This window comes from Ixodes scapularis, unplaced genomic scaffold, assembly GCF_016920785.2.
Source record: "Ixodes scapularis isolate PalLabHiFi unplaced genomic scaffold, ASM1692078v2 PGA_scaffold0__279_contigs__length_252992795, whole genome shotgun sequence".
NCBI lineage: Eukaryota > Metazoa > Arthropoda > Arachnida > Ixodida > Ixodidae > Ixodes > Ixodes scapularis.
In genome coordinates this window covers 60,061,648-60,083,946 of record NW_024609835.1, presented here as the reverse complement: position 1 = coordinate 60,083,946, position 22,299 = coordinate 60,061,648, and the positions used below count along the sequence as shown (strand labels likewise).

At 46.2% G+C, this 22,299-nt stretch overlaps 2 protein-coding genes across 6 annotated transcripts in view; one reads left to right on the top strand and one right to left on the bottom strand.

The window, feature by feature from the left end:
- LOC115318916 (ATP-dependent zinc metalloprotease YME1L) overlaps positions 1-9,802 on the top strand; it is a 48,379-nt gene extending 38,577 nt beyond the window's left edge. For 2 of the 5 annotated variants that reach the window (XM_029978651.4, XM_029978650.4), the window contains exon 19: positions 9,659-9,802. In XM_029978651.4, coding sequence (XP_029834511.1) covers positions 9,659-9,752 — 94 coding nt within the window. In that variant the 3' untranslated portion in view covers positions 9,753-9,802. Of the gene's footprint in view, positions 1-3,104; positions 3,689-9,658 lie in introns of those variants that run through there. The other 3 variants (XM_040499162.2, XM_029978652.4, XR_003918358.4) reach the window with 2 other exon arrangements.
- Positions 921-22,299, bottom strand: part of LOC8039718 (all trans-polyprenyl-diphosphate synthase PDSS1) — a 45,451-nt gene continuing 24,072 nt past the window's right edge. Inside the window, 10 exon segments of the mRNA XM_029978653.4 lie at positions 921-1,862; positions 1,920-2,000; positions 2,135-2,248; positions 2,373-2,411; positions 2,414-2,461; positions 2,724-2,855; positions 3,356-3,445; positions 5,492-5,630; positions 5,696-5,829; positions 8,049-8,270. Of these exon segments, the coding sequence (XP_029834513.3) occupies positions 1,722-1,862; positions 1,920-2,000; positions 2,135-2,248; positions 2,373-2,411; positions 2,414-2,461; positions 2,724-2,855; positions 3,356-3,445; positions 5,492-5,630; positions 5,696-5,829; positions 8,049-8,270 (1,140 nt within the window). The 3' untranslated portion in view covers positions 921-1,721.

The following is a 22,299-nucleotide window of genomic DNA, read 5'->3' as shown; positions in this document are numbered from 1 at the left end:
AAAACTAAAAGGAAATGGTTTTTTTTTGTTTTTTTCCTTTCTGCAAAATGCAAAAAGGAGAGGTGAATTTGTACAGCTGCTAGCATTCCCGAGTGGCGCTGCCCTCAAAATAGTTCCGCTTCGCCTACCGTTCTCTCTCCCTCTTTTTCTGCGACCTAGCTCGAAAGGTGCGAGCTTTCTCCCTACATAGGAGGCTATGGTCGAAACAAGCATTTCTAAGGAATGGCCCTTTGCAACCTGGCCCTTTGCAACGTTAACTCTGGCAGACATGTAGATAGGGAGGAAAGTAATTGGTGTGACTTTTTTCTTTTCACCCATTTGTGCTTCATGTCTGTGTCTGTAGGGCTTACAAGATACATTTCTTTGCTATGCAAACTGGAGTTTTGCTTTGTTTTTAAAGCTGGAGTATGTATGCGGCACCTCCACTGCTACGGCGTGGTGCACTAGACTCGCGACAGGTTTGTTATTTTATGCCAGTACAAATGATATGCAAGTTACTAAAAAGAGTTTTACTGCTCTTTGGGATTATATGACCAGAAGTATAGGCTGTGGAATTAGGAATTTCCCTAATTACTCTACACTTCTTTGAAAGTAAGGCTTTGTGGACTGTTGGGTACATTTAATACTTTGTTCTCACATACATTTTGTTCAAAGGTTGGCTAATCTGATAAACGTGGGTCATACATTGCTCAGCATCCCGTGTTAATGGCTCATACTAATTGTGCTCAAGAAACACTAAAAGTGGGCGAGGCATTTGGGACACTTTTGGGTGGGTAAAACTAGAGCTTTGAACTTTCCACACCCTGTTGTTTTGCTTGGCTTATTTATGGTTTACACATGGCTATTTCAGCTTTCATTGCATGCTTGCTGTTTAATGTCACACATTATGTGTAAAACATCCATAGAAGACAGGACCAATATTGTCTGTTATATTTTTTTTATTAGGTTCTTTCTCTTAGCTTTGTTAGTGTGTACCTATTACACGGACAAGCTTAAAAAAATGTCAACAGTTTGTAACAAAAAGGGAAAACGTGCCCCAAATGCAGTCAAGATTTCCCTCGCAACATTACTATATACATGCACCTTTAACGTGCTATTTATTAGCATAGTATATTGTAAGTATACCATGGCGTGATGCTAAGTGATAAATATCTAGCCCACCTGCCAATCATCACACCAGTCTTCTTCACAGTTGTGTCCACAGAATGCAAATGTCTCTAATGGTCAGGCTTGTTATTTATGTACATTAATAGGTCTATGTACACTAGCACCCGTGTTATCTCTTGCCTCTAGGGTATCCGTGCAAGGGTATCTCGGCCTACAATTGGTTAAGCAAGCTCTCGTGAAATTGCACGTTCATGGAAGTATTAAACAAGTTAAGACAACAGTTTCATAATGCCCGCAGGCAACTCTATTTATAATTATTACAAGTTTGGACTGGCATATACATGCAAGAGTCCCACTCCCCCCCCTTCTCAAGCCAGACGGGCTGAAACATTCCTTCAAACAAGGGGGCGATTGTCACGGCGCAGAGCCTGGCACATTGGCATACTAGATTCATCCCCGTCACCCTTCGTCCACCAACGTAGTTGAGGACGTCCACAGTTCTGTCTGTGCACAAGGAAAGGCAATATCTGTGGGGGAGTCCTCTTCTGGCTGAAGGAAGGGCCTTCGTTGAGGGTGTAGTCTTCCGGCAGTTGCGCAGCAGAGGGCGGCAGCCGTCACTTCTTGCGGTTGAGCACTTTCTCGGTGATGCTGATGAGAGCCTGCTTCTCTGGCGAGTCGGTCCACGGTGCCAAGTGGCGCACCGCCTCGCTGCAATGCTTCTGTGCCAGGAGCCTCGTGTGCTCCAGGCCATCACTCTGTCGGCCAAGGGAATACATTTAGAATTATGTAACACACTTGAACAAGTCCCTCACCTTGAGAACGGCGTCGTAGGCTCTTTCAACGTCTCCGGGCTCCGAAAAGCGCCTCATGATCATGGCGTTCAGCTCTGGGTACTGCAAGTATAAAAGAAGGATGACAGTTTTGGTTTTATAGGGAGTTTTAGAGAGCCCCTATAGGGGGTTTCATAGGGAGTCCCATAGCCTGACTGCTATAAACTGCATTGTGTTAAGTTGGAGAGAGGACGCACCTTGTCGCAAGCAAAGAGGACTGGCGCTGTAGCCAAGCCCAGTCTCAAGTCTGCGGCTGCGGGCTTGCCCAGGTCAGACTGGCTGGACACAAAGTCGAGGAGGTCGTCCACCAGCTGCAAGAATACACAAGTCTTCATGAAATGTTCCCTGTCACTGAGATTGTACATATGAATTTCCGTTCCCTCGGCACTATGTAGAGTTTCACAAAAGGCACTTGGAAACAAATATCGGGCTTACCTGAAAAGCAATGCCAACATTTCTGCCATACTGCCGTACTGGTAGGCTGCCTCTTGGACTTTTTCATCCCCTCCCCCCAGTATGGAGACCTGAAAGAAAGCATGCAATAATGCACCTGGCCATGTTGCTCACTACTCAAACTTTCCTGGAGGGTACCTGAAAATTGCGAGAGCTCCTGACTTTTAGGAGCTCTCGCACAATTTATCGCCGATACATATACGGATACATACAGATACATATACTAAGTAGGTGACAACTGGTATGAAATCTTGCCCAGAACTTTGTCATACAATTATCAGGCATTATACACATACTCCAATTCATTGGAAGAAGTGTGAAGCAGTAGCTCACCGATTTGCAGGCAAAGGCGATGAGGCTTGCAGTCTTCTTGAAGGTTTTCTGGATGTAGTGAGAGAATCGCTCTCCTTCATCTTCTTTGGAACCTAGCTGCATGAACTCCCCCTGAACTAAGTCCACCAGAACCTGGAATCATTTCATTATAGAACACCAACACTCTTGAGGAAACACTGTTGCCTGTTTGAAAGCAGGCTATCCTTTACAGAACAAAGAAATAGTCAAGCTGTATGCCCCATTGCTGCAGATGTTTGTTTGACTTTATAGGTGCGCAGAATTTACGATGTAAGTATGCTCTGACCAAAGCACTGCTATCTACTTTCGCTAGTTGGTAGTTCCTCATGCTTTCTCACATCTAAACACGGTCAATCTTTGCAGGGTGTTGAAGGAGTGAGAAATCGTTGGTGGGATCGCTTGAAGGGAGAGAAACGAGTGCGGAATGCAAGCACCAGGTAGAAATCTACTTTCCCAGTACCCCACCGGAGAAGTCCTGCTGTTTTCAAGAAAGATGTTTATGCACCCATTGTTGTAGTGTGTGAGCCTCACCCAAACATTTCTGTACCTACCGAAAATGTGTTAATAGAAGAGGGGCAATAGAGTACTTGCAAAGTAAACCTGGAGGCACTTACCTGAGATAAGAAACTGTTGACATCATTGCTTCCTATTTTGGCAAGTAATTGAGCTGTCCGTGAGAGCACAAAATCACCCGCTAATATTGCCTGAAAAATTATGTTGTTTAGGGCACCAGTTTATAGACTACACTCGGACAAAAAATGTTCTTTCTTGCCAACCTTGGAAAGTTATTTGCTCGTAAAATGTTAATAATGCAAGCTTCTTTTTGCTTTTTTTAAGGGGTTTTGTTTCAAAGATTATTTGCACAAAGGTGCCCTTTGTCAGGTATGTTGAGTTGTAAACAGATGAAGCATAAGCAATATCAAGAGTAAAGATGTATTTGTCACTACTATATGAGATGTGGTTATTTGCATGATACATACCTGCCAAGTCTGACCAATTTGTACGGTTGTACAATTGACAGAAAATTACCCCCCTCCCCACCCTTAAAGCGATACTTCAACGAAATTGGAAATATAGGTTGACTATGATCCACAATATCCTTAAATGACAATCGCACGTTTGTATTTTGAGCCTGGTGGCTGTATTTTTTGTCATAAACGGCCCACTCTGGCAAGCGCTCGGAGAAGGCCCAGCGGAGGCCACGTGACATCCAACGCAATCGTGACTTAGTTCGTCTCGATCCGAGCAAAGCTACGGCGAGGCTGACGTCGAGAGGATGGCCTCGTCGTTCCAGCCACCGAAGCGGCTGCTTTTGTACGAATTTTGAGCGACGGGTTAATCTTCTATAATCTTGTAGGGGGACAATAGCGACTTCTGGGTCACACAAAAGACATCCTTGGGAAGAGAGGAGTTCCTCCTTCCCCTCTTCTCTCGTCGTGGCCGGAGGCAAGACAGATACCATCACTACCTCTCAAGGTTCCTAGACGGGTATTACAAACGAGGCGTTAGCGACATCCACGAGGTGCTCTTTGCTAATCGTTTAATTCGTTTTAAAATTCCTTATCGTGACTTTTTGACAAGATATTGGTGTGTTCGATGCGATACTGCTCCTTTGAACAAAATAAGTGCCAAAATTTCGTTGCAGTATCTTTAACCCTTTAAGTGCCACATTTCTTTTTTTTCCAGAAGTAACCTAAAAGTGCCATATTTTTTTTTTTTTTTTGAATTTTTATTTCTCTAGTATTGTACATAAAATTTGAAAAGTTTATTACGCAAAAGTCAACAGAGGCGAAAAAAATATTTGCCCACTAAAGCAAGTCCTACCATCTATGATCAGCGCCTCAAAACTACACGGACAAGCCTAGCTCGTTCGTGGAATCCATGGCATTTTTGGCCAGAAAGCTCAGCTCGTCCAGGGCACAAAGGGTTAAACAAGCAGTTTTTGCCGTTGCCACAAATGGCTGAAATGATAGCAAGGCCCAGCTGTGTCTCGCTAGCATGAGCAGTGCAATATAAATGTAATGAAGTTGCCTGCATGTAAATTTGCTATCAATACTTCTTTTTGAAACCGCAACAACCCCCCCTCCCCCCTTAGAAATTCTCCCGGCCGATTTGGTTTCTCTGAACTTGGCAGGTATGATGATGCCACTGCAACACCTTTCACCACTTTTTAGTATACAAGTGGTATGTCCTGTTTCCAGAACTTGGTTATACCATAGTGAAAAAAAAAAAGGATAGAATGCTTTGCATAGTATCATTACTTTATCCCAAGATGCATCATCAGAACTACACAATTGCCTGCCAAAGGTATGGTTGCTGGAACAACCAAATGAAAGAGTAGATGTCGCATTTTTTGACTATTCATCTTGCTCTTATGCAGGGCTGTTCTGTTTCCTTGGCCAATCTTTTTTTATGCATTTTACAAGCCGGAGTACACTCACTCGGACTATAGTTCGTTGCAAGTCAAGAAGGTAGGGCGAGGGAAAGGAAGGCTGGGGAGGAGGATGCAGATGGAATGCTGGAGAGAGGAGGAAATTTCTCTCCTTTCCATTGTTTCATCTGCTTCCTCCCCAACCTTCCCTACCCTCGTCCTACCTTCTTGTGTTGCAACGGACTATAGTCGCGCTATTAATGCAGATATATTCTAGTGAAACAGGTCACGTAACTTGCATGCCTTATCCACACTCTGTCGGTGAGATGTTCTGAACTCCAGCTTGGACATGTATGGTGTTACAAAGAAGAGTTTGTACCTTTTTTTGTCCCCAGAGGACGTTGACACTCGGCTTTCCCCGCCTTGTGTCTGAGGTGTCGATCACGTCGTCGTGAACGAGACTGGCAGTGTGGATCATCTCGCACAGTAATGCCACCTTCTTTTGGAAATCTAAGAGTCTGCAGGGAGAAAGGGGGCACCAGTCAAGTCAAGCGAGAGGGAGGGAGAGCATGCCCCGACTTACACATTCCTATTGTGCACGTGGATGTTGACAGCTCTTGCCATCAGGGTGCAAATCATGGGACGGAAAGCCTTGCCCTGTCCATCGAAGTAGTAGCTGGCAATCTCATTCAGCTGAGGTTTGGCCACCCAAAGCTCCTGCACAACAGGGGACAAGTTTCCCTTTATTGCACTATCCAGATTATGTGAGACTTTACAATAACGCTGATGTGCAGTATTCATCAATGTACAAAGACCTACAAATAAAAGAAAGTTTATGGTAGTACACACTAGGTATCAGCTTTCTTGCTGCAGAGCCTAGGGTTTGACCATCAACCACAAACTACATGTTATTTTGAAAATAAGTTCTACAAGATGACAAAGAAGGTGGTGGGCAACATGTGCAGTTGTTTTACCAAAGTTCTCTTTTCTGTGAGAGTTGCACTGGAACAGACAGCATGCTCCATCCTGGGAGTTACAATCACAGTGATGGAAGTGCTGTGCAATTTGTACCAAATTGTGTCATGAATGAAAGTCTGCTACATCTTGCAGTGAAATGCCATTTTTGTTAAGAATAGGTATGAGTTTCTATTTCACAATGTCTAATCACCATATAGTTTGTATAGCTTGCTTCACATCAGTTCAGACCACAGTCAAAGGCTTGAACATGCATACATCCATGCACACAGATACTAAAAGCACAAGTTACAGGACATGTTTAGCCAATGAAAAAACACATACAGAAGGATGACGAATGCTATAACGTTGCATTTTTGAGGCCATTTGATTGGTCCCATTGGCTCATAGCGTGACTTAAGGTGAAACAAAGTAGGGATTGCTCGTCAAGCATTGTGCCTCGGTCATTGTCTAAATTTTCAGACTATGTTGGCAATGTAAGGAGCTAGAAGTCGCGAGAAAAACATGTCAAATAGTATGATTGTGGCTACTGGGATCAGACAAAATTAGGGTCATTTGCGCCAGATGAGATCACTTGACCATCATGTCTGTCGCATGCCTCTATGTCGGGGCTACAGTGTACCATGGCACTTGTGCCACTTGAGTCAATTTTTATTGCCTCTCGCCAGCGTGTGTGCATCAAGCTTCATTGCTTTGTATACAGAAGTGCTAGGAACAGCGGCTGACATGGGAGAATGAAAGGCTCAGAAATTATGCTCAGTCCTATTACAGGTTGACCTTGTTTGGTCTTGATTGTAGGTTGAACCAGGCACGTAGCCAGGATTTTGTTTGGGGGGTGGGGCGGGGCGGGGGCGGGGGCGGGGGCGGGGGCGGGGCGGGCGGGCGCCCATGACAAAATGCTGTATGAGGGGGAGGGGAGAGAGGAGGCCCCAGCAAAATAAAAGATTTCGGGGAGGGGGGGCAAGCCACATGCCCCCCCGCCCTGGCTACATTTTAAAAAGCTCTGCCGAAAAAGAGAAAAAAATGTGGGTCTATATTTGAATAAATACGGTAATCAAGGTAGTTCTCGTGCAGCAGTCGGTCGATTGATCGAAAGAGCAGCAAGCTCAGGTTCCAATGTCACTAAAGAGCAGTGTCACTTCTAAAGTACAAGTGTAAGATTTCATAATATTTATGGGTGGTTGTTTTTGCAGTTTATGATATTAGTCGAGTTTGATAGGTGCATAACTTTTTTTTTATGGGGGGGGGGGGGGGGGGGGGGCGGGGGGGGCATTTTTTTATTGATAGAGCAGATATGCTTTTTTGCTTGAATTTTACAAAAAAATTTTACAGGCAAAATAAACTACTGAATGTGAAAGGGGAAGGGAAAGAGAGGCTTTAGAGCACTTCGTTTCTGACCAGAGCCTCATTTCTAAAAAAAAAAAGGCTCTGTGTTCCTTTTACACCATACCTATTCTTATTACAATTTGCTTCAATATCAAAGAGGAATCCCCAGTCATTTACAAAGATGAACTTATTTAGCAATGCCATCCCTCTTCTATTTTCAAGTGATATACTAACAGGTGTTGCCATCACTGGCTGGTCCAAATCAATCTTTTGCCAAATTAAATGTTGGACTAGTTGGTTGAACATCATAAATACTGAAGTGCAAAAGATGAGACACAAGAACAAGAAGTGCATAAGACAAGTGCTCGTCGTGTGTCCTGGTTCTTGTGTCTCGTCCCTTGTGCCTCGGCATTTGCAATATTTTGCCTGCTGCAAAAGGTTAAATGCCATTTCCATCACAGCAATCAGCATGGGAAGGTGCTTTTGCAACGCAAAGGCACGAGTAGATGACTGTTTGTAACGCTACTCTCTCCCCTTTGCTAGTTAGTGCTACACACAACCCTAAGACAAGAGTATGGACACTGCTCCATGCTAGCACTGTTCTGACCCATGTGGTCCGCTCCCCGGTCACTCACTTTCTTGATGGCGTCGTACACATCGGCCAAATCCTGCTTGGAGAGCTCGAAGGGGTCGGTGCTGGCTTCGGGCAGGCTGCCCGGCTGCTGCACCAGGGGCGCCTGGGGAAGCTGGGGCGACGTCACGAAGTGCCGGTGCGGGAACGCGTGGGGCTGCCGGCAGCAGCGGCAGGGGCTGCTCGAGGCACCAATGCCACCCAGCGTGTGGTGCAGCCTCCTGTCCTGCATGGGGAAAACAGAGCCGTGTCACCATTCACCTCGCGGACTACCTGCAATGAGTGGCAAACACAAACAGAAACATTGTTTCAACATTGTTACAGAAACAAGTAATTCGGAATGTTTGAGAAGTAATGGCCATTTGTCTTCATGAATAAAAATATTAGAATCCATAAAGCATAATATTTATGACCCCTGAAACACTGAGAATGTCTCGATATGAAGAAACTTTGAATGCACATAATTGCAGGGAGCGAAAGAACACGGGTGACTCCCGGAATCTCCGACATTGCAATCATTCTCCCTGGTTCTTTTTGCTCTCACTTCATTAGTTTTTGCTCTCCAGTTAAAACAATATACCTAGTGCGAAACAAACTTTTTTGGGGTGTCACTATCTCTTTAAATATGAAGGCTGTGTCTGTTGTGTAGAGATCCATTCTTCTCACCTCTCACTCTTGACAAAATTGTGTGGCATTCAATGCTCATGAGCCCTGAATGAAACTATGAAAGAGTGTCATTACCTCGTGAGAGAAGAGGCTGGTCTGTTGAAATAAGCGTGCTTTGTTCTGCATCAGTGACATTTGTTTCTAGTCTTGCTTCATAATATTCTTTTCATTAGGCAGGACTTGCCTTTGTAGTGTCTTTTAATTAATGTAATCTAGGCCTACAGGACAGCAAGTAATTGTAAATAAGAATTGTGGCATTATAGCAAATTATAAAGGCAACTATCTCCTTCAATTCTGAAAGCGATTTTCCATAAAAGCAAGGATATGTGACGAAGGAAAATAATATGCAGATCATACAGTAGGAAACATTATTTTGAAGTGTAATCGACCTTACAAAGAGTTGAACTGGTTGTAGATCTTTCCCTAAATAGACATGTCATGTTATGATTTAGTTAAGACCACGGGTATTCTGTGCTCATAAGTCTGGCAAAGATTAAATATATATATATATATATATATATATATATATATATATAATTGTAGTTGTAAGTGCTTTCATCCGTTTCAGTGTTTTATTCTTTCTGTGTGAAGTATGGTTTACAGACGCACTCTGCTACATGTACTTGTAATTGTAGATGTGGAATCTCAACCCTAGATATTCTCAGAATGGTGCTGTATCATTGTATCATGTAAAAGAATCCAGTTCAAGTAAAATCAGACAATGAAGCAGCTGTGCACTGCAGGCATTAAGATTCTCGGGTAACTACGTAACTTGTATGAAGCTCAGCTGCCAGTGTTAATTTTATAGCTAATAACTATTGGCCACAAGTGTCCAACCCACCACCAAAAATAGGAGGATCCAAAAGTGTGCCAGCTCCGTTCAACCAGTGAGCGCATTCACAGAATGCCCGAGAATGTGACACTAATTACTCCTCTCTTGATTTATAGCCATCACAAAAAGTGGGACAGAAAGAAGGAGGAGTTCGATATAATTTTCCCTGTCAGCTTCGGCTGGAGCAGCGGAGAGCCCGGACCACCCTAGAGCCAAGATTCGCAGAATTAGTAAATAAAAGTACGCAAGTGTGCAGAGAATTCCGCGCGGGTCTCCGTCTCAATGCACTTCGTCGGACATTTATTTATCCGGGACGTTTCTTGTACTTGTAATCTTTTTTTTTTTTGCAATTTTACGTGACCTGACACATACGGATGCGAGTAAGTCCGGCGAAAACAAACTCGGTGCTTCTCTCTCCCCTCTCCAATCCACCGTAAGATAAGCACCAATAACAAGCGTAATTGGGAAAAAAAAATTAAAAAAAAAAAAAAGAAACGAAATAGATAAGGCACAAAACAAAACGGTAACAGGACGTAAGGGAAAACAAGTTCGCGGCGCGAGAGCACATCACCGTTTCGTTTGCAATGAAAAGCCGCAAAAGAAAGCGGTGGGGAGGTCGACGAGGGCCCCCCGGCATCGGGAAACCCAAAAAAGAAGATCGGCCCCTTCATTTTTTTTTTATTATTTTATTTTGTGGCCCCGGTTTTTCTCCTCGAAAACGGGAGGCCCACAAGGTAGAAAGTACGCGGGGCCTTCAGAATTTGGAAACAATATTTTTTCGAGCGCCCTTCGCCTTTTTTTTTTTTTTTTAAACTACCCAACCTGTGCCAACTGCGTAAGCAAATATATGACGCGAGCCAGATAAAAGGCAGCGCGGGCCAGTATTTTCCAGAGCTCGTTCACTTCTGTCCCCAGCGTGTGTCCCCCTCCTCGCAGGCCGAGTCGACGCTGGTTTCCTTCAGCAGGTCGCGCAGGGACGATCGAGGCGAGTCCCTGTACCAGGACGCGAAGACGTGTCCCGTCGTCTCCCTCGGTGGCCGTGATCTGGCACTCTCGCGTGTAAGAAGGCAGCGTCAGTGTAGCCTCGAGTGTGGCCCTGGACGGTTTGGGGGACCTTGTCCGAGGCGTCGGCGCATCCTCAGCGTGGACGTCGCCAGTTTCTTCTCGAAGGCGCCTCGGGTGTGGAACGGACCTGTGGTGACGTGGACGCGCGTCCACCGCAGACGTCGGCGGTTTCCTCGACGCGTCTCTTCCCCTCGGAGGCAGGATCTGAGACGCGGCGTCGGTGCCGTTGCCCGCAGGCGCTGTCCTCCATCTCTTTTCTGTTTTTCTGCGGCGCCGAGGAGGAGGCCAGGTAACGGAGGGGGCCCTCGAGGCGCTAGGTCGACGTCCGCGAGTGACCTTGGCAGGAACAAAACGGAATGCGGGGCTGCCGTTGCCGCCGGGGGCGTCCCGGAAGCGGCGAGCGGGCCAGGCGTCGCCGCGGCTGGACACTTGCTCCGAATACCGGGCCGGCTTCTTCTCGGGCTCGGCCCGACCTTCGCCTTGCCATCGCCCGCCCAGCGAAGATGACACCGAGGGACGCTTTCGCCTTTCGCTCGCCTCTCCCTCGGCTCGTCTTCGGCAGGCCGACAACTCGGCGCCAATTTCGGGACAAATATAGAACGGAATACTGGACCAGGATCTTCCCGTTTCGTTCTGGGCCAGCATCAGAGGAATTGGTTTCTTCGCCTCTGCGAAAGAGAGGGCGCTGGTACGCGCGCTGAAGAGACCGCGAAGAACGCCAGGACTTTCGACCATAGGTCGAACACGCAAGAAACATCCCGAGACGCGCGTGGGCCGCCACCTTGCTTTTCTTTGCCCCAAAAGCTGCTTCGTTTCTCCTACATCTCTTGTAACTACAGCCACCAAACAACCTCGGTACTCCACTGTCCGATTATACTTTTTGGGCGCCGTCATTTCGGTGCTCAGTCAGAAGATAGGGTGTCGGGAGGCTCAGGCGTAAAGCGTGAAACGCTTGTGAGCACGAATCGCGTCGCCAAGCGGCGTAATCACAAAAATCGCCGTGCCGTCCCGTGAAAGCGTCAGCGACGGTTGCTATGGTTACGCTGCTTAGCGACGCTATGCGACACGACTTTTGCTCACATGTGTTTCAGGCTTTATCGTTCCGTTCTGTCGCGGGCTGCTTTTAACATTCCTGAAGGACGGAAAAGCATTTTCCGCGATTTCGGATAAAGCTTCAGATAACTGTCGACAACTATTTTAAAGGGGCGGTGCAACGATTTTCAAACTTTGGCCAATAAAGTGCGGAAATTAATCTGTGTAACCCAGGGAACAAAAAACAGAAAACTGTATTTTCTTGCAAGCACTAGTTTTTATGTAAAAAACAACAACAACAACAAAACAATTGAAGGTTAAAGTGTGTCTCAACTCTCCACGTCGCCTTTCGAGTGACGTACTCTGGGGGATCACGTGGTTTCCCCTTGGGTTATCTCTTCAGAGACCCTAGCCGCATCCTCCGCGATTATCAACTTTTAAAGGATTAGCATCGTCGAAGGTCGTGGCGAGCGATCGACACAAAAGATGGTTCGCCACGGGGCTGACGGCGAGTGTAGCAGCGGAGGGGGACAGGTTTTGTTCACTTCCGCGTATCCCCCAGAGTACGTCACACATCAGTTCCGTTAACCACCACACGATTATTCCGGTGCGATTACGCACCGGAATAGCAGTTCTTCGGGGCAAGGTGACGCGTTTTTGGTCACTTGGCTTGGATAAATATAAAAAAATACAAATTGCCACTTCAAAACCAAAATTGTTGCATTACCCCTCTAAGTACCAAGATGGCTGCAATGCCGTTACTCTGAAGAGGTCAGCGTTGCTTCCACAGTGCTGCAAACTGCTGCGACAGCACGTGCACATGACATTTTCTAGCATTGTCGTGCACTCGTGGCTTTGACAGCGTAGGAGCACTGCGGAAGCTGCCCTACCCTTCACGACTTGGCACAGAATAGTTGACGCCGAGTACGTCTACACCGATACCGTAACTCCCTCACAAGGCAGCCAGATGGCAGCGACGGTGAGTGCTAACCAGCTGCTAACTCGCACAACGACCCCGGGAAGAGTCAGTGCTGCTCTGCACCGGAAACATGACCGTGAGTCGCACGGGGTGCTCTTGTATGCCCCTACAATCGTTTTCACACCGCCCGCGCCCCCCCCCCCCCCCCCCCCCCGGCCCGCCCGCCCGCCCGCCCGCCCGCCCCCCCCCCCCCCCCCCCCCCCGAGAAAAAAAAAAAGAAAAAGTTTGACGTGTTGCTTATACGTAGGGTGTGTATTTTCCGGTTTTAACCGAAAAACATCGATAAACATCTGTCGGTGACGAAATTACAAAATCGGTTAAAACCGAAAAAACACCGGTGGTTGGATATTTTCGCCCTGGTTAAGCCCGAAAAACACCGGTCGTTGCACGTTTCCCACCTAGCGAAACCCTTTCCCCCTAGAGGTTCGTCAAACATGTTATCTCGTGGATCCTGCATTCTTCAAGTGTCTATACATGGTTTGCACGTGGCGTCAGTCCGCCCTCCTTTCCGTGGGTCAAAAGCGTCTAGTTAACGCAGTGGAAGCTAAGCTCTCACACGCCTTTCCCCCATTGTGTCGCCCATGGCCCCCTTTTGTGGAAAAATTAACGCAGTGGAGGGTACGTTCTCACGTGCCCTTTCCCCATTGTGTCTGGCCAAGTGATGTCGGTGCAAGCCATGTATTCAGAGGTTGCTGTGGTTCCTGGAAGACACTGCCAACATCCGTGTCGTCGTACAGGGCTACTGACCTTTCAGAACTGAGATGCGTTCCTTGTTATCTGTTATTCGAAACACCGAAATACACCGGTGTTTCGAAAATAAATAAACACCGAAAAACATCCGCCGATTTTTCTCACAAATAAACACCGGAAAGTACACACCCTACTTATACGTTGCGCGAAGTAGTTTTCACAATATTTAGTTTTCTGATGAAGACGCGCATGTTGTGATAACGTATATCTAATCTAAAATGCACTTAGATATATCTCATTTTTCTGCATAAAGGGGCATTAAGAATGTTCTGCGAATAGCCAGATTTTTTTTTTTTTTTTTTTACTACGGATTTTTCATCTGTACATTCATTTTTTTTTAATTGCCAACGTTTTGAAAAATTAAACTGTACTCAATCACAACACTGTACAATCAATAGACCTATTGCTATATTGCAGGGATTGGTGTTCCACGCGCCGCACGTGCTGGCGTCAGCAGTAGTAACTTTTCTAAAGCAAATGCCAAAAACAAATGGCATCTTGCGCGCGCGTTCGTCAACTTTTTTTTTTTTTTTTTGGTTATTTACTTCGAATCTTTTATGGGGGGAAGGCGTGCGAGTGCGGCGCGTGGAACACCCATCCCTACATCCTTGATGCTTAGGTAATATTGCAATATGTCTATTGTCTCACTTGAATTCCGTTATGGGGGTTTATATTACTTTCTACTCATTTTTGGCTGATGATTAAAATTCTCTAATTTCTGAAAGCTTCCCAAAAGCAGTCAGCCATTCCGCTGCAGGATAGTGTGTCCGGTACACAGCTGTTAGCATACGTACATTTCCAATAAACTAACTGCGTAGTGAGCGAATGTTTAGGTGTGCGTGACGTACCGTCACCACGACCAGGTCATAAGAGAAAGAACCATCATCCACGAGTATGGGTCTTCATTTGATTTATTTTTTCTCCAGTCCCAGCAAGCCGCGCGAACCGTGAAGGGATGAAAAACATAATAAGACTATCACTAGAATAACATTTTCAAAATAATAAACTCAACCGAATAAACCTTTAAAAACAGACAAAAACGGATAGCTCCATGTTGTGGTGCTGGCTCCGATAGTACATTCATCCTTGGCTGGGACCGCGTGTATGACTGCACATCTGTATTGTTACGTCATTCAGGTAGAAGCTCGACTGCGGTATGACACCTGTGCGCACTTGGTGGATGCAAATTCAGATGTACGAGACGAACTGTCACATGTGTAACAATGGTAATTAGACACTAGTAGATATTTCTTGGGTGGTTAACCTCTTAGGAGCATCCCGAATACCGCATCTTTTCGATGTGGAATACATAAAAAAGAAGCAGGATGGCTATTTTCAGCCGCTTGACCTACGCGGATCATAATTGATCGACGTCTACGGCAAGTAATTCCAGATAGACCCTTCGCTACCCGTAATGGTCCTGCCACCATTAGGGAGCTTTAGAATGTCTTGCACTACGATAACGACTCCCGACGCTACGACTGCCCCATTGCGCATCTCGCAACAATGTCAAAAGTCTCAAAAAAAAAAAAAAAAAAAAGTATATATATTTGTTGGGATTATAGTTTTGTCACATACCTGGAATACCGGGAGGCTATGAAGTCTTGAACTAACTCTTCATTATCATTTTCACAGGTCTCCCATTCACTACAATTGTATCATACATTTGTGGTAAAGGCAATGTGCAGTAAGGTTTTTCGCAGCAACGGCAAGAAAAGCAAGCGAAGCTATGGGAATACTGTATTTCAGCGCTGGATGTTCCGAGGGGTAATCTTTCGCTCACAACCAACCGCGCTGTCAGCATTACATAGACCGCCTGGAAGAAAGTACAGTCATGGACAAAGTAAGCTGAAACGACGGGGAGATATGCTGTCCGTTCTTTTATTTCTTAGTGTCTTAGATTACGAGGTTTCCTAACTGCTGTACCGCCGAGTCTGATAATGTAAAGCACGCTTTAGCCAGCGCCGATCTCTTATGTCCAGATATAATCTTTGCACCCCGACAACGATACCCAATACTGCGCAGAAACCACTGCGTGAACAGCACCCATTGTGCATGCAGGTATCGAGTGTCGTTATCGCAAAGCCAAAACGATACACTGGACTCCCTATTTTTAAGCCCGACCCACGCGCACTGCAAGGTGCGTTGACCAGGCGCATCCAGGAACGCAGAAGAGAACGCACCGAGTCACTGTGGTACTAGGCAATGTTGACTTCAAAAGTGTATCTGTTCAATTTTATTTGCTATAAAAAAAATCCTTAAGAGAGGGCCTGCGGTTTTGTTGACAAGAGCACCAATGTGATGCAGCAGCCTGATTGGGAGAGCCACATATTTGTTCTCTTTTTCTCTCCACCTGTGCGCTCACCACTTTCCTAAAGCACGTTCTCAGGGCCTGCTGCACGGAAGTGATTCCGACAAATCGATCGTCCTAAAGGTTGGATGCATCAGACCATGTTTTTTGTAAATGCACAATTCCCGAAAAACGGTTTACTGGATGGATATGTTTCGGCAAAGGCAGAGGGCACCGAGACCTGCTCACTCCGACCAGCTCGCAAGGAACGGACGCGAGCCCGTGGTTTCCAGAAAAGAAAAGAAAAATGTTTTGTGCAAGGAAATATATATATATATATATATATATATATATAAAAAAAAACACTTTGTACAGAGTTTTGTTCTTGCGTCTGTGTCTGATAGTGCTGCACACACTACTTGTGAGATGTAGTAGGCATTGCAAGCGAGGTCTACCGAGAGAGAACAGGTAACATAAATCGCAGAAGTACACTTCCGCCTTCTTGACGTCTTGTGATACTTACTTAAAAGACTGCGGAATCTGGATAGTGGATATCCTGATCCTACGGGCATGCGCATCTTTTATTCGATAGTAGTATAGTGCATAAGTGATGAAGGGCGAAGGCTCTGGGCGATCTAATATCGGTTAAGTGTTAAGCAAAAAAAAGAAAAAAAAAAGCTTTCATGCACTTGGTTTTAGCAAGCCTTCGGAAGAAGGTACGTTTCACAAGGATCCACCTTTCCAAGCATCGAGAAAATCAATGGACGTCTTCGTGAGTGGATATACCTATTGCCAAAATAATCAAGCCGTGGCAGACTAAAACCGCAACGTCACGGCACACTTTATGCCGTGTCGTTCTGTGTTTGTCCCTTGTCCGTATCCCCAGTCTCGGGTTTACAACACCAGCTAGCCTGCACCCTCACCATTGCTTCAACACTTTATGCGTTTGGTTCGATTAGAGGCCAAAACACACCCGCAGAAAAAAAGGTCACGAGCGCAGTGACGCTGCACTTTCGACGATGTTTGGTTGGCTCATCTGCTCCTAGCGTTGGCCGCGCTCCGACGTTCGCGCTATTATATGGAATGACTTCCATGATACCCATAGTAACCCTAAAACGTAGAAGAAAAAAAAAAAAAAAAAAAAAAAAAAAAACGAAGTGTCTAACACAGCTTAAAAGTTTAACAGCCATTGTCTTATATACCCCCCCCCCCCCCCCCCCATGTCACCGACCTCCAACACAATTCAAAAGACCTCCTCGCCCACTTGGCAGTGTACCCTCGCCCTCAACATATACCGACAAACACACACAAAAGCAAACAAGCCCGAAACACAAAGGGACACTAACTCAAAAAGGGAATGCAGGAACTTCCGCATTTGGCCAAGGTCAGACTGAACCCAACAACACTTACGAACTCTTTTGTTCCCCTATCAAGAGACAAACGTCTCAGGGTTACTATTGATATCATTCACCAGCTCGCCTGTGTTTTTTACCTTTCTTCATTTCCACGATGTTGGCTGTCCCGCCATTGTGCGGTGGTTCCGACCTTCCGATCGGCACGTGACTTTCGAAAGGGGTCTATTAGAGCTATCCAGTTGTAACTAGGGTGCCTCAATGCCCTACAAAAATAAACGTGTGGGACAAAATGGCCAGATGTCTCTACCCTAAGCAAAGCGCACGTGAAGGCACCCTAGTTGTAACCAGTCGGTGACAGGCTGAATCCAGTAGATGGCCCGCCTCCAGCACGCGCTCGTTGCCTTCGGCCGGTCTTTGGATGCGCGTTCGAGGAAGCGTTATCAAAGGCAGGGAACTCACGCACGAGACGAGCCGTCTACTGGGTTTTCAACTTGTCCCCGACTATAGTGTCATTTGATAACAAACTCTGCAACCTTGACACAACCTAAAGTTGCTCAACCCGAGTTTTCCGTCAAATGTCCAGTCTGTAGTCTAGCTGCCGCATAAGCAATGACGGACACCGCGTATTTATTGCCCGCATTCGTGGAATGACACAGCCATTTCTCCAATGTCACGCGCAAAGGAAGAAAAAAGGACCTTTTTCAGTAAGCCTCTCCCCTGGCCTTGCTTTCTGCTGGATAGTGGATGGGAGGCACTCACTTGATCGAATGACGTTTTAGCGAACGCCCACGTTTCATCGAACGACACTTTAGCGAATAGTCGGACGCCGCGAAGCGGCGTTTTCGGGTGGGCCAAGTGAGTTCATATTTTTGTAATGAGTTGCCGCAGACTGTCGCCGCGAAGCGGCGTAAAGCGCAGCGCGACGGATGGGTTAACGCGCGCCCCCGGTATTCGCTAAAACGAGCATTCGCTCAAATGTCGCCGTTCGCTAAAATGTCATTCGCTCTTGTGATATGGACCCATAGTGGATATCCACTATCCGCGACCAACGCGCGTAGCACTAATCTTTGCGCGTCTTTTTTGACCATTCGTTCTTGCGCATCGGTAGATACGGAGTATCAAAAGCAACGAAAACCGAAACAACTGCACGATTCCAGGCGGGCGGAGGCATGTTGGTGGGTCGCTCTTTACTTGCAGTTCGCGGACAACCCTCGGACGGTGCTCGTTACTTGAGAAAGGTCTATTTTGCCGGGATCAGCATCGAGCAGGGCGCGCGCACGGAAGACGCACACAATGCCAGGTCGGCCGGCGCGGATTTCGGCGAGAAAATCTCCTCGGGTTGTTTCCCGGCTTTTAGGGGCCGCATTCCTCGGCAGCGCCAGAAGCACCAGCGGCAGCAGCCAGTGGCCACCTGCGGCAGCCTCTCGCCTTCCCAGGATATCGTGGGAGAAGCGACCCCCAAGGCGACTTGGCGTGCAGCTGCTTTATCCTCTTTTCGGTGTTTCGGAGATTTTCCGCGCACGGGTCCGACGTCTACGAAGTCTCGGCTCGGGAGACGCTAGCTCGTCGGTTTGACGAACGATCTCGACAGAGGAACTCGTCAGCGGAAAGCGAGCTAGCAAACGCGCATATCTTTCCGCTCGCTGGGAGTATGTCGGCACTCATCCGTGCTCATCAATCGACTAGAATGACGGCCCACGTGCCGTGCAATGAATGCTAGAGGAGATATACACGCTGTCACAGGGAAATGCCCTTCTGACAGGCTTTAGTTAAGTGCAGCCTTGTAGTACTCCGTTCACCACTAAGCTGACAATGCGGGGAAAGATACGCGCTCGTAGGGTCAGCCATCCGTCTAGATATATCTATCGCCACGTGATCACGCTCCTGCCAATGCGACAGCGGTGCCAGGTGTTGAAAGGGAGGCGGCTGATTGGTTCGGCGAGCGCGTAGCTCCCACCGCACTGTCAACTTTGTAGGTCGTGAAGCTCGTGACCTTGGTTTCGGACCTCCACGAATCACATCTTAGGTGTGAGGGCATAGTAGATATTAATGTCCACTTCTGTGGCTACCCCCTGTCGAGCCTACATGAAACACGTCCGAGCTGACCTTTTGCGATAGAAATGTGTTACAAAACACAGACACCGAGGAAATTCGGCCACTTAAAAGCGCTCGTGTTGCATCAACATGTTTTCGCTGGTAACTTTTGGTACGCTAATAGGCGGATGCGCAAAGCGAAGCTCTCCAAACTAATAAATGCCATCGCAAAAAAAAAAAAAAAAGAAACAACCATCGGATAAACATTAATCCACAGCTAACAAGAAACTGCGCGCATTTCATACCACCAAGGTTATCATTCTTCACATACCATGACGGTATGTGAAAAAATCGGCGCGAAAAAATTGGAAACGAGTTTCCAACTTTTTCCTGTTTAGCTTTCCTCCTCAACTCATAAATCGCGCATTCTACCAAACAGTTCAAGAAGACGGAAAGGGGGGAGTCCCCTCTTGTTTGGTTGTCCCCCTAGAAGAGTATCCCGTCGCTCAAAATTCAGACAAAAGTTGCTTTCCCCACCCTGTTCACCCCGAAGCTGACAGTGCTGTGGAAACTACGTGCTCGTTGGGCCAGCCACACTTTTGCTACGTGATAACGACGTCGTCGACGAGCGCAGACCAACGACGGTGACTATCCCAGAAGCCTTCGCGCGAGCGCCATATTCGGGAAGTCGGGGCGAGTCGAAGTGTGCGAGACGCTCATTTCTGCGATCTGAACCTGACGTATTTGCCGTGTGCTGTTCTGGTGTTGGTGTGCACATGCAGTTAACCTTCGAGCGCTCGCCTGGCCGAGTGTGTGCGTGAATGTGGACTGCTCCGAGGATGCGCTACCCCCGAGGCTTGTTAGGCCTATAGGCCTAACGAGCCGGCGGTGGTGGCGTGGGCAGAGCAGTGGTGGGGTGCCGGCAAAAGCTGGAAGCTCGATGACGCGCCAAAGGTAGAATTGATTAAAATTAAGAATGACCTAATGTGTGTGCTATATATAATCACGTGCTAGTTGTACGCATCGGCAGCCGTTCCCAATCGAAACGAGTAGCGCCGTCGAATGTACGGGAACTGCGGACCCGGTGAAACATCTGAACTATTTAGCCGGCCAGAAATTTTCAACTGGGGTGTCTCAGCTAGTAAACATAGTAGCGGCACGCGATGGAGATGTGACTGAATCTTGCTGGTTGGCACTCGCTATACCCTATCGTTTGCTTGGTTTCGAACTGCTAACCATTGCCCCGACTCGCTCTTTTGAAGCGTGACTACACGACGAGGGCGAACGTGCACAATGACCGATTGCAGGGATGGGCAGTATTTCAAATACTTTCTGTATTTTGCATTTGTGTTTAATTACAAATTGGGTAATGTATTTGACGTGTGTATTTCAATACTAAAACGTGGGTATTTTAAATACAATTGTAATTAAATACAATTTTGTGGACGAAAATACATACCGCCAATTTATTGTCACTGTCCAGAGCAGGAAGAAAACAACGTTTTGCACCGAATGCAGTGTCTCTCAATCAAGCACAAGCGTTTAGTGACTGTGATTACGGGCTAGTCCAGGGCAAGAATAGTGACGAAATCGACGTTCACAAGCAGACTGGCTAAATAAGTGCCTGTGACAACTTGTGATGCTTTCCAGACTGATTTCCATCCATATTTTTGCCTGGAACATTCTAAATGCGCGGGTCGTCCAGATTTTCGTAACTGGTGCGAGTTGCAACAATAAAAAATTCTCTAGCTAGTGCTGAGCGTCTTGGTCATCTCGGTTCTTTGTTGGTTTATACCAAAATGTAATCGACATAAAAAGCTGTTTGAAGCTCTGTACTTTTTTCACCTATTACATCCAAGCTGATTACATTTTTTTGTGATTATATTTCTATTACGTTACTAGAGCCTCGCACACTAACTCCCGAGTGTGCGATGCAAAATTAAAATGAGATACCCAGAAACCCGTTGCAGGTGCCCTGAAGTCGCTGACACAAATTTTGAGGAATGTATTTGGAAAAGTATTTGGAGGAGACCAAATACATTCGATTGTATTTGTATCTTGTACTTAACTGCTTTTTTGGAAATGTAATTAGATTTGTAATTAAATACATTTTTGACGAAGTATTTTGTATTTGTATTTCGATACATATTTGCATGTATTTTGCCCATCCCTGACCGATTGTATGGAGCAAACTTCAAGCACAAAATGCTTGACGTTTGCGCACAATCAAAAAAAAAAAAAAAAAAACGTGGTTGGGTGTAGTTACGCGATTACCGACAACTCTCCTCATCTACGTCTCTCCCTCCTTCCTATCTTCGTTTTCCCCTCAAGAACCGTAGTAAAAAATGTCCGGCTCCTCGTGGAGCATTAGTGATTTCCTTTTTTATGTGGAGGATTAAGATATATGGAGGTGAATTTGAGGTCAGATATATGTCATCTTATCAAGACGTACACGTTCCAAATGTCAGAAGCATCGCATTTTTCTCCGACAACCAAATATCGTAAGAACGCACTCCGCGCCGGGTATGAGCAATGCGCAAAACTTGCTGGGTTTTTAGGTGAAATTGGGTATAGTCGACATGACGCAGCCATTAACTCCCTCGTATTTCAGTTTCGGTTTGGAGCAGTTGCGTTCTTTTACTTGATTAAAAATATACGTGACTGTAGCAAAACATTAATTGGGTAGTCTTCTGTCACCATACTAAATCACCTGGCAAAAAAATAAAAAAAAGAAATATTGGGGGTGTCGGTGTTTTTAGGCAGAAATGATTTGCCACCATATTATATAAGTTTATTAAATTTTACGAAATAAAAAAAAAATTCTTTAGGTACTTGAGTTTGTTTTGTTTACGCAATATGCAGCACCCCATGCAGCCAAAGGCAGACGTCTTATTCCCGTGGCGCGATTATATTTGCTTTCGCAATCCTAACGTCGCTACTGTGGGGAAAAAAATCGTGGTTGAAGTTGCAGTATTTAACGTCGCAGCTGCGAAATCGTAAGCAAAGTTGAATCGTGTGAATCAAGCAACATGAGTGTGACGTTCCACTTCCTTTTCTTCTTTTTTTTGCACGAACGGCGTTGCAGTTGCGATATCGCAAATAAAATTTGCACCATGTGAATCAGGCTTAACTTAGCGAAGTCAGGCGCTCGCGCCCGCAATTCCAACTGGCTCTTGCCGAAAAAAAAGAAAAAAAACTCAGTCGTGCATAGTGTATGATGCGGTAGGTACGCGTTCAACAACAATGCCACCA